This window comes from Pseudorca crassidens, chromosome 19, assembly GCF_039906515.1.
Source record: "Pseudorca crassidens isolate mPseCra1 chromosome 19, mPseCra1.hap1, whole genome shotgun sequence".
Lineage (NCBI taxonomy): Eukaryota > Metazoa > Chordata > Mammalia > Artiodactyla > Delphinidae > Pseudorca > Pseudorca crassidens.
In genome coordinates, this window is record NC_090314.1 from 54,897,984 (window position 1) to 54,912,560 (window position 14,577).

Here is a 14,577-nt window from a genome sequence, read left to right on the forward strand (position 1 = left end):
GAAGTATAAAGGCAGTGAGCTCATGACATTCACGGTGCTAAGGTTCAGACCTCAGAAATAATGAATTCAAATGCTCTGGTCTCTGACCAAGGACCGGCCGTCTCTGGCAGTCTGGGGAGGGCCGGACCTGCGAGGTTGACGTCAGCGAGGACCACCCTGCCCTTCAGTGGCCGGACACGACCTTGGGCTTTTGTGGGCAGCCAGACTCCGTGCTGTACCCTAGGCCTGTGCCGCCCTTGAGAAATCCGAAACCCGATGCGCCCCTGTAGGCGGCCGGGGCGGGGCCTCGGGCTTGGGCGTGGTATGAGGCGGGGCCTCGGGTCGAGGGACCAGTCGGAGGGGCGGGGCCTGAGCGGGAGCGCGTACGCAGGCGCGGGCAGGCTACAGGACGCAGCCCGAAGCGTGGGCGCGCGGGCGGCGAGGGCGGGGCCGCGGGCCTGGCCGGGCGCGTGCGCAGGCGCGGGCCGGGAGACAGCCGCGTGCTGGGGTGTGTGTGTGCGCGCGCGCAGGCGGCGGGCGGGGCGCCCCGCGGGAGGCAAGGGGCGGGTGGCGGGCGCGGAGCCGGGGGCGGGGCTCCGAGACGCGCTGGGCGAGCAGGGCCAGGAGCTAAGGGTCCAGGGGCGAGCGGCGAACCCGGCGCGGAACCCGGCGCCGGCACCATGGACGAGGACGACAGCTACGGTCAGTCCGGCCCGCGGCCCGGCCGGCGGACGCCCTCTCCCTCGCTTCCTCCCTTCTCCGGCCCGGCGTCCTGCCGCGCCTCTGGCGGCTCGCGTTTCCCGGGGACTGTGGTGCCGGACGCGAGCCTAGGGCGGCCGGGCCGGGCGGGGACCTCCGCAGGGCAGGGGTCACCCGGGGCCCTGAGGCTGAAGGCTGAGGGGCGCTGAGGGGCCGGCGTCGGAGTGCCCATGTCTCCGGGGTCGGCGCCGGGGGTCGCCGGGCTCGGGTCTCTGGGGCCGGGTTCGTAGGACTGGGGTCTCAGGGCCTGGGGCTCCGGGGCGGGGGTCTCCGGCGTGAGGGTCTCGAGGCCGGGGTCTCGGGCGGGTTTCGCGAGGAGAGGGTCTCGGGGCCGCGAATTCGGGGCCAGGGTCTCGGGAGGGGGTCGCGGGCCTCTGTCCGGCGCAGGCCCGGTCGCCCCACAGCCCCGCCGCGGGCCCCCGCGAACGCTTAAGTTCCCCCCGGGCATTCTCCGTAGTTTCCGGCCCCTTAGGTGTTGGCAAGTTGTGTGCCCGGGTCCATGTCTTTGTTCAGAAACGAAAATGAGAAAACACAGGCAGCGAACCCGAAGTGGACAGGCTGCGACCAGGGGGTGCCATCGGGACCAGGACCTCGGCCAACGTCCACTCCAAGGCCCGGGTTGACGATCGCTGCCCGCCGTTCCGTGTGAACGGGCTGCTGGTCCAAAACGCCTGCGGGTGAAGCCCGAGGGGCGCGGAGAAACGCAAGTTTGCTTTCTCATCTGTGCACAGAGACGCGGCATAGTCATCACATCACACAGACAGGGAAAACTTGACAAAACTACCAGTTCCCAAATCCTCCACCAGCTAACCTTATCCTGGGAACTGTTGGCCATCGGCAGGGCATTCCTCCCTCAAATGGCTTCAGATCGCCGGGGTTTTAGAAGGTTCTGTGAAATGCTTTAGTTAATTTAACGTTTTATTCCTGAGAGATGAAAGAATGGCAGATAGAACAAGTGGTGAACTTTTGTGGTTTGGTAGCAGAGTACAGAGAGCACAGTTAAAAATGCTTGTGTGGCTAAAGGGAACCGAATCCTGCTTTATTGACTAATTGACATAGGTGGTGTTTGTTTCTTAAGTTCTGAGCGAGCAAGCTTTGCCATAGAGTATGTTAAAAGGAGACGGGTGAAGCATGTTGTTATGGTTTTCTGTTATTTATGAGTAAGTCATTGAGGAACCACTGACCGCAGAAAAGGTGGGTTAATGACCCACAACCCTGAGTGGCAGACAGGGGAAGGGCCACCACTTGTGGCCTGAAGTCCAGAGCATGTGAGGGATGGGTACCCATCAGATGTCCCCTTGTTACCTTCCCAGTAAAAGTAGTGTGTGCTTTTCTTCTGTGATTGAAAACAAATCACCTCCTGGCTGGTCCCGAAGGATTTTCTGGCTCCTCCAGGCTTCTGTCTTTCTGCCCACCCGGGAGAAGTCTTCTCCAGCTTTGCCTGCCGCTGTGCCTTCTCTTGCTGTTTAATTTCTTGCAGATCCCAGTGTTCTGCCAGGCTTTCTTCATGCCCTCTTCTGGTGTTCTTACCCACCGGGCGAGGCAGGAAGCTGTTGGTCTGGTTGCTTTTAACACAGTGACTGCTTTGCCACCAGTGGCATGAATTTGTGCTTGGACGGGGTGAATGGAAGCAGGGGATATTTGTTTCCTGTGGTTGCTGTGACAGGTTAGCGCAAGCTTGGTGGCTCAAAAGAACATACATTTATTATCTTATAGCTCTGGATGTCAGAAGTCCAGATTTGCTCTCACTGAGCTAAAATCAAGGTGTTTACTGGTCAGTGTTCCTTTCTGGAGGTCCTAAGGGAACGTCCGTTTCCTTACCTTTTCCAGCTTCTGAAGGCTGCCCACATTCCTTGGCTGGTGGCCACCTTCCATCTTCAGAGCCAGCATGTAGCATCTTCTCATTTCTCTGACCTCTGCCTCTTCTAATTAGGACCCTGTGGTTCCATCGGACCCACCTGGATATGGATGAGGATGAGCAACCTTGATTCTGCAGTGGTAATCCCCCTTTTGCCATATGTAGGGGTAACATGTTCGCAGGTTCTGGGATTGGGACAGGGACATCTCTGGGCTCCGTTATTCTGCTGACCACACATAAAGATGAGGAAGAAGTTCTTCCTTTCTTTCTCTTTATGCAATTAAAAAAAATCATGTTCTTTGTATTTTGGAGGAGCCAGAAATGTTGACTTAAAGAAGATTCCCCACCCATAGGGTTTACCACACAAAAAGTACCTAATAGCTCAAGATGATCATTTGAAGAATAAGGCTCCCAGTTCTTTAAGGGTTTGCCTTAGTCTCCAGAACTGTCCATTTCTCTCCTAGGTTTTACAGAGAATTTACCTCAGAAGATAAGACAACTATTCAGATTCCACATTTCAAAAGGAAGTGCGTGCTATGGACTCATAAAGCACATAGAATGCCAGGTCCAGGGGTTCCCTCAGAACCGCCACTGGTGGTTCATGAGTCAGCCTGGGACACTAGTACTGTTTTTAACATTGTATCTTTGGGGAAATGGGTTATGATTTCCAAGCTACCACCTTGGTATAAAAAACCTTTGAAACATAGCTCATTTATAATAAGCTAAAGAAAGAGAATTAGTCTTAGAGTTTCTCTGTTCAGTGAAAGAGAATTTCGAAAACTCACCAGAAGGCTTTTCTTTTTTTTTTTTTGCGGTACGCGGGCCTCTCACTGTTGTGGCCTCTCCCGTTTGCGGAGCACAGGCTCAGGACGCGCAGGCTCAACGGCCATGGCCCATGGGCCCAGCCGCTCTGCGACATGTGGGATCCTCCCAGACCGGGGCACGAACCTGCGTCCCCTGCATCAGAAGCCCCAGAAGGCCTTTCTTGACTGCATACTCTTTGGTGTCCTTTACGGACCCAGAGACCACACCACTGAGTTTGTCAGCCCTCTCTGCTGTATACTCCCCGGAGGGTCTTAACTCCCTAGACCAGTGCAACGTGGTTCAGACTACACATGTGGTATGATAAACTGTCCTCTGAAGACCTATGTGGGGTGGGGGGGTGGGAAGGATAAACAAAAGTCATTTCAAAGCTTATTTTTTTTTTGGAAAAATGTGGAATTAGGGATTTTCTGAATGCTTAATTGACACTTTAAGAAAGATGTTCATAATGCTTGTGGCTGGCTGGTCTTTATCCCCCGGCAGCTTCTTTCTAAACACTGTGAAATGATTGGGAGGTGTTTTTTTCCGGTCATTTTACCTTCTTATTAGATGACTGTACTTCCTGGATGTCACAATTCTCATTTGCAAAAGGAAGAGGTATTTTTGCCTTCGTAGGGTTCCCTGCCCAAGAAAAAACTCAGTGACTCTGTTCCTCTTTGTGACCTCTGAACTTGAGCAGACATTTTTAACCTGCAACCTGCCCCTTAATGGGCTTTCAGGCCCCTCTGAGATTGTATGTGAGAGTTTCTGTGAATGTGCATTTTTGGAGAGTCTTTAGCTTTAATCCGGTTCTCAGACGGCTCTGACTCTGGGAATTGCTGCTCCAGAGGTTGCCTGTGTGTTTGCCTGCCTCTCTCTTAAGACAAGTCGCGAGGTAGAGATGGGCGGGGTCCATCTAGTAGTAACATCGGAAATGTTAGTGGTGATGACTCTGACAAAATAATCAAATTTCTGAGCATGGGTTCTTAAGATCGTTAAACTCAGCGTGCCGTTCAAGGCTTTTACTTCTCAAACACAGATCTTAACTCCTCTCGCTTTTATTAGCTTCAGGCTGATCCCTATCCTGCAGCACGAGGGAGAAGAGGTCTTTAAAAAATAAGCCTCTTGAGAGAGTGGAGATGTTGATCTTAACCAGGCACACCTGCCATCCTCAGAAGATTAAAGTGAGGTGTGGGCAGTGACACGCATGGGCGCTGCCGCAGGATGGTGCGTGGGAGCCCGTGGCGTCTAGAGAGGTTTGCTGTTTCGTCTTTGTGCCTCCAGAACAAGCCTGGGGCCCGGTACCCAATAGAAGCAGCTCAGCAACTGTTGAGGGAATAACAGATTGAACCAGGTTCCATGTGGCAAAAGTTAACATTCATTGAGCTTGAATTTTTGTCTTCAACCCTCCGTCCCAAACAGAAACTAGAACACTTTGCTGATTGACCCTGTGCCAAACCAGTTTTCTTCATTTTTCTATGATATTGATGACTTTCATTGTTTCCAGGGTAGTTCCACTCTTAGTGATTTGCGTTAATTGAAAAGAATACAATTACATGAAGTCAGGGCTTTCTTAGAAAATCTGGAACATAAGGTTACCATAATTATACATTTTGTGGTCTTTAGGGTAGATTTCCAGGGGTGACGTTAATATGTCAGAGGATATAAACATTTTGAGAATTCTTTTTTTTTTTTTTTTGCGGTACGCGGGCCTCTCACCGCTGTGGCCTCTCCCGTTGCGGAGCACAGGCTCCGGACGCGCAGGCTCAACGGCCGTGGCTCACGGGCCCAGCTGCTCCGCGGCATGTGGGATCTTCCCGGACCGGGGCACGAACCCGCGTCCCCTGCATCGGCAGGCAGACTCTCAACCACTGCACCACCAGGGAAGCCTGATTTTGAGAATTCTTGATGCGTGGTGCCAATTTGCTTTCCAAAAGGGCTGTATCAGTCTACCCTGTTCTTAGCCACGTATGGGGGGGGTATGTGTTCCAGTATCACTGCAAATGTGCCACCGGTGAGGATTAGCATATGAAAGCTTTTTTTTAAAAAACTAATTTAATGGTTACAAATAGCACCTCATTATATCTGTTGATTACTAGCTAGGTTAAAAAAAATTTCTTTTGCATATTTGTGTATTATGACCTGGCTGTTCACATGAGATGATGGTTTCTTTATTTATGTACCTGAGATTAACTCCTTCTTTAAGGCCTCTGTTAAATCAGCTGATTTACATTTTTCTCACTCTGATATTTTAAGCGTGGGGAAAATATATATTTGTTCTGATTGGGATTTGGGTCAGATTTTGACGATTTGTAGAGTCACATACTTACCTTTCCTTAGTTTTTGTCTTAAAGATTGAAGATCTCTCAACCCATATATTGTCTTCTGGCCAGATACAAAATGTTTCCTTTAGGGGAGAAATTGCGAGTTAAGTGGCTTTTATTGGTTTGGGTTCAGTCTGTGGAATCTTAGGGTTCATACCAGCCTGCCCCTTTCTGAATGTCCTGGGTGTTAGTCAAAAACCATCTTGCCAAATAGAGTTTTTTCTTATGTATTTCATGCCTTTAAGATTAGGTAGTTCTCCAGTAAGAACTAGAAGGAGAGCGCCTTCTTATTCCAATGTGAGAGCAAACATAGAGGTTACTTGGCGGTGGAGGAGGGTGGGGACGTGTGTGTGTGTGTGTGTGTGTGTGTGTGTGTGTGTGTGTGTGTGTGTGAATGAGAGAGACATGAGGCAGAGGACGGAAAGCTTGAGCCTGAGAGCCGTGTGGCTGGTGGAGTCTCCACTCCTGTAGCCCTCTTCACCCCTTTCCTGCTCACCCTCCAAGACAAAAGTTGTGGACAGGGGGCTCTGAAAGAAAAGCACTTTGCCCGAACCTGTCCGTCTGCTCCATTGCCACACTGCCTCTTGACTGTCTCTCTAATTATTGTCACTCAGTTTCAGTTGCAATAATAGAGGTCTGGAGGAGGTGGAAAATTATTTAGAAATTTTCAAGAAGTGAATCCCACGTGCTTTGAAACTGCTGGTAATGTTGTTTTCCTTCTCTCTTCCCATGGACTAAAAAAATGTAATATAGGGTGAAGGCTGTGTAGGGGATTTTTGTTATTCTTCATTATGCAAGATGCTGCGATGCTGCGTCTTTCTGCTTTTGTGGTGGTGAGATGGCTGTGAGCTGCTTCCTGTGAGGCCTGGCTGCTTTAGAGAGGGTCAGGATGTCACCTTCCTTAGCCCGGTGCTTTCTGTGTCTTCCACTTTTTTTTTTTTTTTTTTTTTTGAGTCTTCAAGAAGATTTCTATGGGAATTCCCTGGCAGTCCAGTAGTTAGGACTCTGCACTCTCACTGCTGGGGGCCTGGATTCCATCCCTGGTTGGGAAACTAAGATCCCATAAGCCGTGTGGCATGGCATGGCCCAAAATAAAAAGGACATTTCTATTTCAAAAGCATGCCTTTATCTGGCATTGTTGCAGTCTATATTGTTTTTTTTTGTTTGTTTGTTTTTTGTTTTTTTTTTTTTGCGGTACACAGGCCTCTCACTGTTGTGACCTCTCCCGCTGCGGAGCACAGGCTCCGGACGCGCAGGCTCAGCGGCCATGGCTCACGGGCCCAGCCGCTCCGCGGCATGTGGGATCTTCCCGGACCAGGGCACGAACCCGTGTCCCCTGCATCGACAGGCGGACTCTCAACCACTGCGCCACCAGGGAAGCCCCTGCAGCCTATATTGTAATTATTAAAGTTGGGTATGAATGGAATTGGTTTAATGCTATTAGAAAACTTTCCCCTTCAGTAGTCCTGAAACAGGCTTGGTTTCTGTGAGCAATTTATAAAGGCTTATTCAGTCAACAAGCACTAGTGACCACACCACGCAGCCCCTACTGTCACAGATGCTTCGAGCCGAGAAGGAGGAGACAGACGTGGAAGAAGGCTGTGAAGGAGAGTATTAGAGTGGATGTGACAGGTGTACAGGAAAACTCAGGCACACAGAGGAGAGCAGTTCTACCTGGGGTCGGGGTGGGACCGGATTGGGCAGAGGACAGTTCACGGAAGAGCTGGCACTTGGGCTGGATTTTGAGTTGAGTTGGTGCTAGCTAGGTGGATATGGCAAAGAAATACATTTCAGGCAGAGAGATTGAGCAGAGGCCAGGCGAATGGAGTAACTGGCTCCTGCGGGGAGCTGCAGATGGTTCTGTGTGCCCCGGGGGAGGACGGGGAGGGTCCTGAGGGCTCCTGCGTGGGACCCAGGACTTTCTTCTCTGTGCCACGAGGAGCCATGAGGGGTTGGGCTGGCCTGTTTCGAGGTGATTATTTTGCATTTTGGAAAGATTCCCCCGTCTGGTGTGGTGCAGCTGGGCAGCGTGGAGCCCCTTTGGGAGCTGTTGCAGGCATCCGGGCGGGGTAGAGGATGGGGCCTGAGTTAAGGCAGTAGGGGTGGGAGGAAGGGGGGAACAAGCACGAGACTGAGTAAGGACCTGAAATTGATAGGATTTCGTTGCCAGAGTTTGGGAGGGACAGAGCTTCGAAGGACGATAAGGAAACAGGATGAGTCTCGGGGAGACCGACCACTTAGAGAGTGTCTAGACTGAGTGTGCAGAGTTGAACACAGGAGCTCAGGTGAGGACGCACTGAGTGGAGTCGTGAGGTTCGTACGGGCTCTCCACGGGGGGAGGTCTATTTAGGCAGCTGGATTAGGAACTGGAACTCAGGGAATTACCAACACACGAGTGGGAGTGGAAGCAGGGAAGGGGTGATGTGACATGCTGACTGAGAAGAGGTCCAGGGACGTCATCTTGGGCGTGCCACCGTTGAAGGGCTGGGCAGAGGAAGCAGCCCGAAAAGGAGACTGTGCAGTTCTATGTATGTATATATAGAACTCAAAAAGAAACTAGATGAAATGAACAGGGAGGGGGCAGCAGCTAGAAGGCAATGCAGAATGGAGAGGCTTTTGTTTTAAATTTGGGGACACTTAAGCCTGTGTATAGACTCTTTTTTGAAAACTACTCTGAACCAGTCTTGGATTAAGGTTTTCATAGACCATGTGCTGTGAACCCGTGTAGGATGGGGCTCATATTTCATTTTGTCTGTTGAGGCTTTTACACACAGCAGCTGCCGGACTGCATGTGTTTGCAACCTTTTTAGCTTAAGTTACTTTCTCTTATGATCTCTGCTTCCCTGAAATACTTTTTCCAACAGCCCTAATGATTGAAATTAAGAGAGTGTTTTGATTTTTAGCTGTATTCTTGCATTTTCAGCTGCCTGCTTGACATTTCCCCCTGGGTATTCCATCATCTCAAATTCAGCATCGGAAGGTGACCTTCTGCCTCTTTCCCTTCTGCTCTCCTCTTCCAGACTCCTCCTCCCCCCCCTTTTTTTTAAACTTTTGTCCCCATTTACTTATCACCCCAGTTACTCAGGCTTGAAAAAATACTCTACTCCTTTGTCTTTCTTGCCTTCTAAATTCTTTCCCGGCTGTCCATCATCTATCCATCTATTCATCCCATTTTCATTATCTTCTCTGTGTCGGGGCATTTGCTTGATGCCGAGGCTATGAAGAATTTTAAAATACGGGCCCTGTTTTCAAGAAGCTCACAGTGTAGGGGGGGTTGATGAATTGAAAAATTTCAATGAAGAATATATGACAGATGCTCTGATGAAGATATAAACAAATGCTGTGGGAGCCTGGAGGGTTCTAGTTTTCAGTGTGTTTTGGGTGAGATACACTTTTGAGTAAACCACCTAACTTTGGGATGAAATGAGGTGGGAGCATTGCAGAGCATGTGTTACCACTATAACTATTTTTGCAGCAGCAGTTAACTGCTTGCTGTGCATTAAGTTCACTGCTGAACATCTTTTGTACATTCTTATTTAGTCCTCACAGTAATCCTGGGTGGGAGGAACAGTGGCCGTGCCCTCTTAACAGGTGACAAGATAGAAAGGTTAAGAGATTTATTTATAAAAGGTGACCTGGCTGATGAGTGGCAGAGTTGGCACTGGAACCAGATTTCTCAGACTGCAGAGCCTGTGTGCTCACCACTTCTGCTGCCGGCCTGCTTGTTCTTTTTTTTTTCTTTTGAATTTTAGTATAGTAATTTACAGTGTTGTGTTAGTTTCAGTATACAGCAAAGTGATTCATTTATACAAATATATATATTCTTTTTCAGCTTCTTTTCCATTATAGCTTATTATAAGATATTGAATATAGTTCCCTGTGCTGTACTGTAGGTCCTTGTTGTTTATGTTTTATTTATAGTAGTGTGTATCTGTTAATCAAAAACTCCTCATTTATCCCTGCCCCCACTTTCCCCTTTGGCAACCATACGTTTGTTTTCTGTGAGTCTCTTTCTGTTTTGTAAATAAGCTCATTTGTATTATTTTTTAGGTTCTACATATAAGTGACATCATATGACATTTGTCTTTGTCTGTGACTTCACTTAGTCTGATCATCCCTGGGTCCATCCACATTGCTGCAAGTAGCCGGCTCATCCCTGTTTCCTGTTGTCTCACACCCCTCTCTTCACTGTTACGTGCTTATACATGTAAAAGGTATACATGCCTTGTATACTTTTTATAAACTTCCTAAACTTTCTGTTTTTCTCCTGGAATTAGGAGTTCCAATTCCATGAGTTCCATGTCTTGATACACTTTGGTTACTTTTTTGGTTAAAACCTATGTTGCAGGTTATTAAACAGATGTATATTGAAAGAGCCCATTGTTAATTTTAGGGTTGAGATTTGAGGGGTTAGGCAGATCATACAGTTAAGCCTGTTTCTTTCTCCTAGTCTGTTGGGTTGTGTTGGCTTCTCCTGGGGCCTCTGGTAAATGGGGGCTGGTGTGGCGACAGGAGTCACGCTCCTGGCCTTTGAGGGTCCCCTGGAGCCATACACGTCCTATGGTTGGGCAGCCAGAGTTTATATGCGAAGCCCAGGTAACCAGGTGAAGGTTAATACAGGAGTCCTGCCTCCTGCAGATCTGTCCCGAAGCTGGCCTCTCAGCCATTTCCAGGCGCCTCCTGGTGTGGCTTCTCGCCTTTCACCCCTTAGGACAAAATAGAAGAGCCTGTTATGTAGAGAACAAATGTATGGACACCAAGGAGGGAAAGTGGCGGGGGTGGGGGTGGGGGGTGGGAGCTGGTGGTGGTGGGATGAATTGAGAGATCGGGATTGACATATATACACTAATATGTGTAAAATAGGTAACTAATAAGAACTGCTGTATAAAAAAAATAATAAAATTAATAAAATTCAAAAAAAAATAAAGAGCCTGTTGAGAGAGGAAACCCAACAGTGAAACAGGAGACTGCTGTGGTGGCACGGTATTTCTTCAGGGGAATGATGGTACCTTCCAGCATCACCCCCCCCCCCCCCCCGCCACTGCTGCTCTAACTCCGTAGTTTGTGCCTCCTGTCAGGGCCTCGTCCGTACGACAGTCGCCTAGAGGGGTCACCGAGGATTCTGGAGCAGGACTTCAGCTTTGCAGCCTCAAAAAGACTTTTGGGGCCTAGATTCCTAAGTGAGCGTGCTGATTTATGACGGTGTTTGCAGGAGTTTTTGAAACCAGCCTTTGGTCGTTTGACTGCTCTTAGCCCAGCTGCGGGAGCGCCTGCAAGAGGGCTGTAGTTCAGGACACCCAGGCAGCCCAGGACCCCAGCGTCCTCATTCTCACGCCTCTTGCTTTTCGCCTCCTAAGTCTCACCTCCCCTGGACCATCACTCTTGTGTCAGGATGACACCCAACAATAAAGTGGGATTGAAGCAGCTCCTGAGCACCCTGGGCTGTCGTCTCAGAGTCCCAGATCTCGTGGTCACCTTAGTGGCCGCGTCAGGCACGCTTCCTCCCTGGAGTGGCTCTCCTCCTTCATGGTGACTTTTACCGGTGGTGGGCAAGGGTGACTTCTGCAGCTGATTCAGTAACTTTGACAAACACTTCCAGTGATTTCCCCCAGTGTCCAGACAAAGCATGGAGGAAATGAATTTCTGAAAAGATTGCAGGGTTGGAATTGAAAGATTATTTTGTGGGTTTACAATATTCTCAGAGAAACAGGGATTCTGCCCTAGCCTTTGTAGTCTAGCCCTGGAGGCACACCTTCTGGGCCATGGTCTCCAGGGAGGCCCTTGAAGACCTCTACACCTCTGCCGTCTCCACTCGGCCCACTGCCTGCTGGGATGCTTCCCACCCGGACATCCTCGTGATCAGTCCCCTCAGTTACCAGCCTTGGTTTAGGTTCCCTTCCTCCCAGGGAGGCTTACCCAGATCTGCGTGCAGTTAATTAAGCAGCCTGCACTGCACGCCTCTGCCCCCCAACTCTGCTTGACTCCCACCCCCTTCCCTAGGCACTCATTGCCTGCTACCGATTACGTTTATTACATGTGGCTGGTCTCCTCCAGCTGAAATGGAAGCTCCATGGAGACAGAAATCTTCATCTTCTGTTACCAGACACAACCCAGGTGCCTAAGACTGGGCCCGGTACACTGTAGACTCTGAGTTTGTTGATGGAATTGTTGAGTCCACACTCTCTCTCGCCCATCTGGTTTTGATGTGGAAACTAAGGTCATTGAAATTGCTCCTGTAAACTTGCAAGTTGTTGTTGAAATTAGCATTTACCCCTCTTATCTCACACGTGCTCTGTCCTTTTTCATTCTTCTGTGCTCTGTGGTTTATTTGGGGGCTTGGCTCTTGCTGCAGCTGGCTGTGGTATAGCCAGTTAGGAAGTCCCACACTACTGGCTTGCCGCAAGCGCCACGGGGACGCTTTCTATGCGCGCAGAGATTTCAGTACAAATCTTAAAAGGGGATATTTGGACAAAACATGATTATTCTATTCTTGAAAGATGAGTGAGACGAAGAAATTCTTTAAGAGGGCTGACGCAACCTACAGTAAGGTGATTTCTGGCGTGAGTCCACTTTATTTTAGGAAGTATTAAGGTATTAGACAAACGTATGTATCTTGACAAGGATTAAAAATATTCGGGATTAAAAAAATCAGGAAAGCAACTGGGCATGTTGGTAGGATGCTGCTTTGACCTGGATCTTTTCTGGACATGCCCTCAGCACCGTAGAGAGACAAAAGAAGTGGCTTCACTGTATTAGTTTCTTATGGCTGTTGTAACAAATTATCATGAATTTAGTGGCTTAAAACAACGCAAATTTATTTTATTGTTCTGGGGGTGGGTCACAAGTCTGGAATGGGTCTCAGGGCTAAAATCAAGGTGTCAGCTCTGTTCCTTCTGGAAGCTCTAGGGGAGCCTCTGTGTCCTTGCTTTTTCCACCCTTTAGAAGCCACCTGCATCCCTTGGCTCGTGGCCCTATTGCATCTGTTTTGGTTTGTTTTATTTCTCTCATTACATCCTCAAAACCACCAATGACTGATCAAGTCTTTCTCATATCTCATCACTCTGATGCTGACTTTGCCCCACTTCCACTTTTAAGCCCTCTTGTGATCACGTTGTGCCCACCCAGGTAATCCAGGATAATCTCTCCATCTCTAGGTCAGCTGATTAGCAACCTTAATCCCCCTTTGCCGTGGAATTTACCAGATCCACATGGTCCAGGGACTAGGGTTAGGACATCTCTGGGGGCCGTGTTCTGCAGACCACATCACCCTAGCGCTTTTGTTCCTAGGCTGTTTCTCATGAGGAGGGACCTGTTTCTTCTTGAGGAGATGCTCCATGTGAATAGGAAGGACTACAGTATTGTGTAGGCTTTTTCTAGTTTTGTCAAGCATTTCTTGTCCTAGAAGAGCGTTCCTCATTCAGCACACATGCAGAGCAGCAACAGACTCTGACCTGTATGTCCTGTTCTGCTCCTCAGCAGCCCTGTTTGTCTTCAAATTGCCGGAACAGAGAAGGTCTCCAGCCAGAGGCTGTGTTGTTGCTGCCCGTCCTTAGGAACGTTTTTGTACTTACCTTGGTAGCAAAGAGAATTTTTTTTTTGGTTTCAGGTAATGGAAACATCCCTGAACAATGGAGCTTGATAGGAAAAAGGAGTTCATTATTCTAGAGGAATATATTGACATGACATTGTTCGGTGATTATTTTCCCAGTCATCTGCCTTTTTTCCTCACATCACTTGATGGGCATCCATGTAGAGGAAGCAGGCTAGGTGTGATTACTCTTTCACAAATTCGTGTTAAAGGCTCATTTGGTTTGATTTCCACCCTGAATGGATTTCGAGGATACAAAACTGAATTTTTGGCTAAATACTACTGTCCTTTCCCTTTTCTGATCTTGCTGTTATCTCTCATTTTCTTAAACATATAAACGTGTACATATAGCATTTTCATAAGAGGAATTTAAACTTCTACTTTAAAAAAATTATGAAAGTAACATCCTTATGGTAAAAACACAATTGATAGACAAGCATGTAGTTAGAAGTCACTTTTGACTTTTAAAGGGGGTTCTAGGCTCTAGGAAGTTTGCACGGTTTTAGTTCTCCGTGTTATCCCCAAGGTCAGTTGATTTCCACACAAAAATAGGTTACACATCCCCCGATTCTTGCCTGGAGCCACAGAACTGAAGAAAACAGTCTCTGTGAGACTGAATTGTGATTGGAGATTTGCCGCTTGGAGAAAATAAGTTTGGGACTGTTTGAACGCAAAAGTCGGGTGATCTCGCACGTAGAGACCGCGTGAGCCAGGATGTGTGCTCCTGCATTGCTGTGGGACTCAGGCTGAAATTACAAAAGTATCAGTAGTCTGTTTAACCTGCCCATCTGAGTTGGTAATCTAGTAAATAGGGGTTAGAATGGTGTGTCCACGCCTGGCTAATCTACAGAATCGCCTGTGTCAGTTTAAAAGGCAGTTTACCCTGGGGCCCCACTCTAGCCATAGCTAATGGACCGGGACCCTCCAGGGTAGGATCCAGGAATGAATGAATACATACATACATACATATGTACACACACGTACACACATATTTTCAAAGAGCCTAAATTCGAGGATGTAGAAGACCCACTCTCAGGAAGCTTGCGCTGCTCTCTTCGGGGTCACGTTGCTTGGCCCTGCGTTAGAGATGGTTCCCTTTATTTCCTGTGTTTGTTTGAAATGATGGTGTGAGGATTTGTGTCAAGGATTGTAGGAAGGGTTGGCTGAGTGTTAAATGCATTTTTCCAAGGTAACCATCTAATTGATGTGGTTTTGCTTTAGGCCATTCAGAATTCCCCTTAGAGGATTTTGAACTTTCAAGCAGAGGT

The 14,577-nt window shown here is 48.6% G+C and overlaps 1 protein-coding gene across 1 annotated transcript in view; it reads left to right on the plus strand.

Annotated features, from left to right (window-relative positions):
* The first annotated feature begins 537 nt into the window (after positions 1-537).
* CYTH1 (cytohesin 1) overlaps positions 538-14,577 on the plus strand; it is a 78,735-nt gene continuing 64,695 nt past the window's right edge. Inside the window, exon 1 of the mRNA XM_067716321.1 lies at positions 538-681. Coding sequence (XP_067572422.1) covers positions 660-681 — 22 coding nt within the window. The 5' untranslated portion in view covers positions 538-659. The remainder of the gene's footprint in view (positions 682-14,577) is intronic.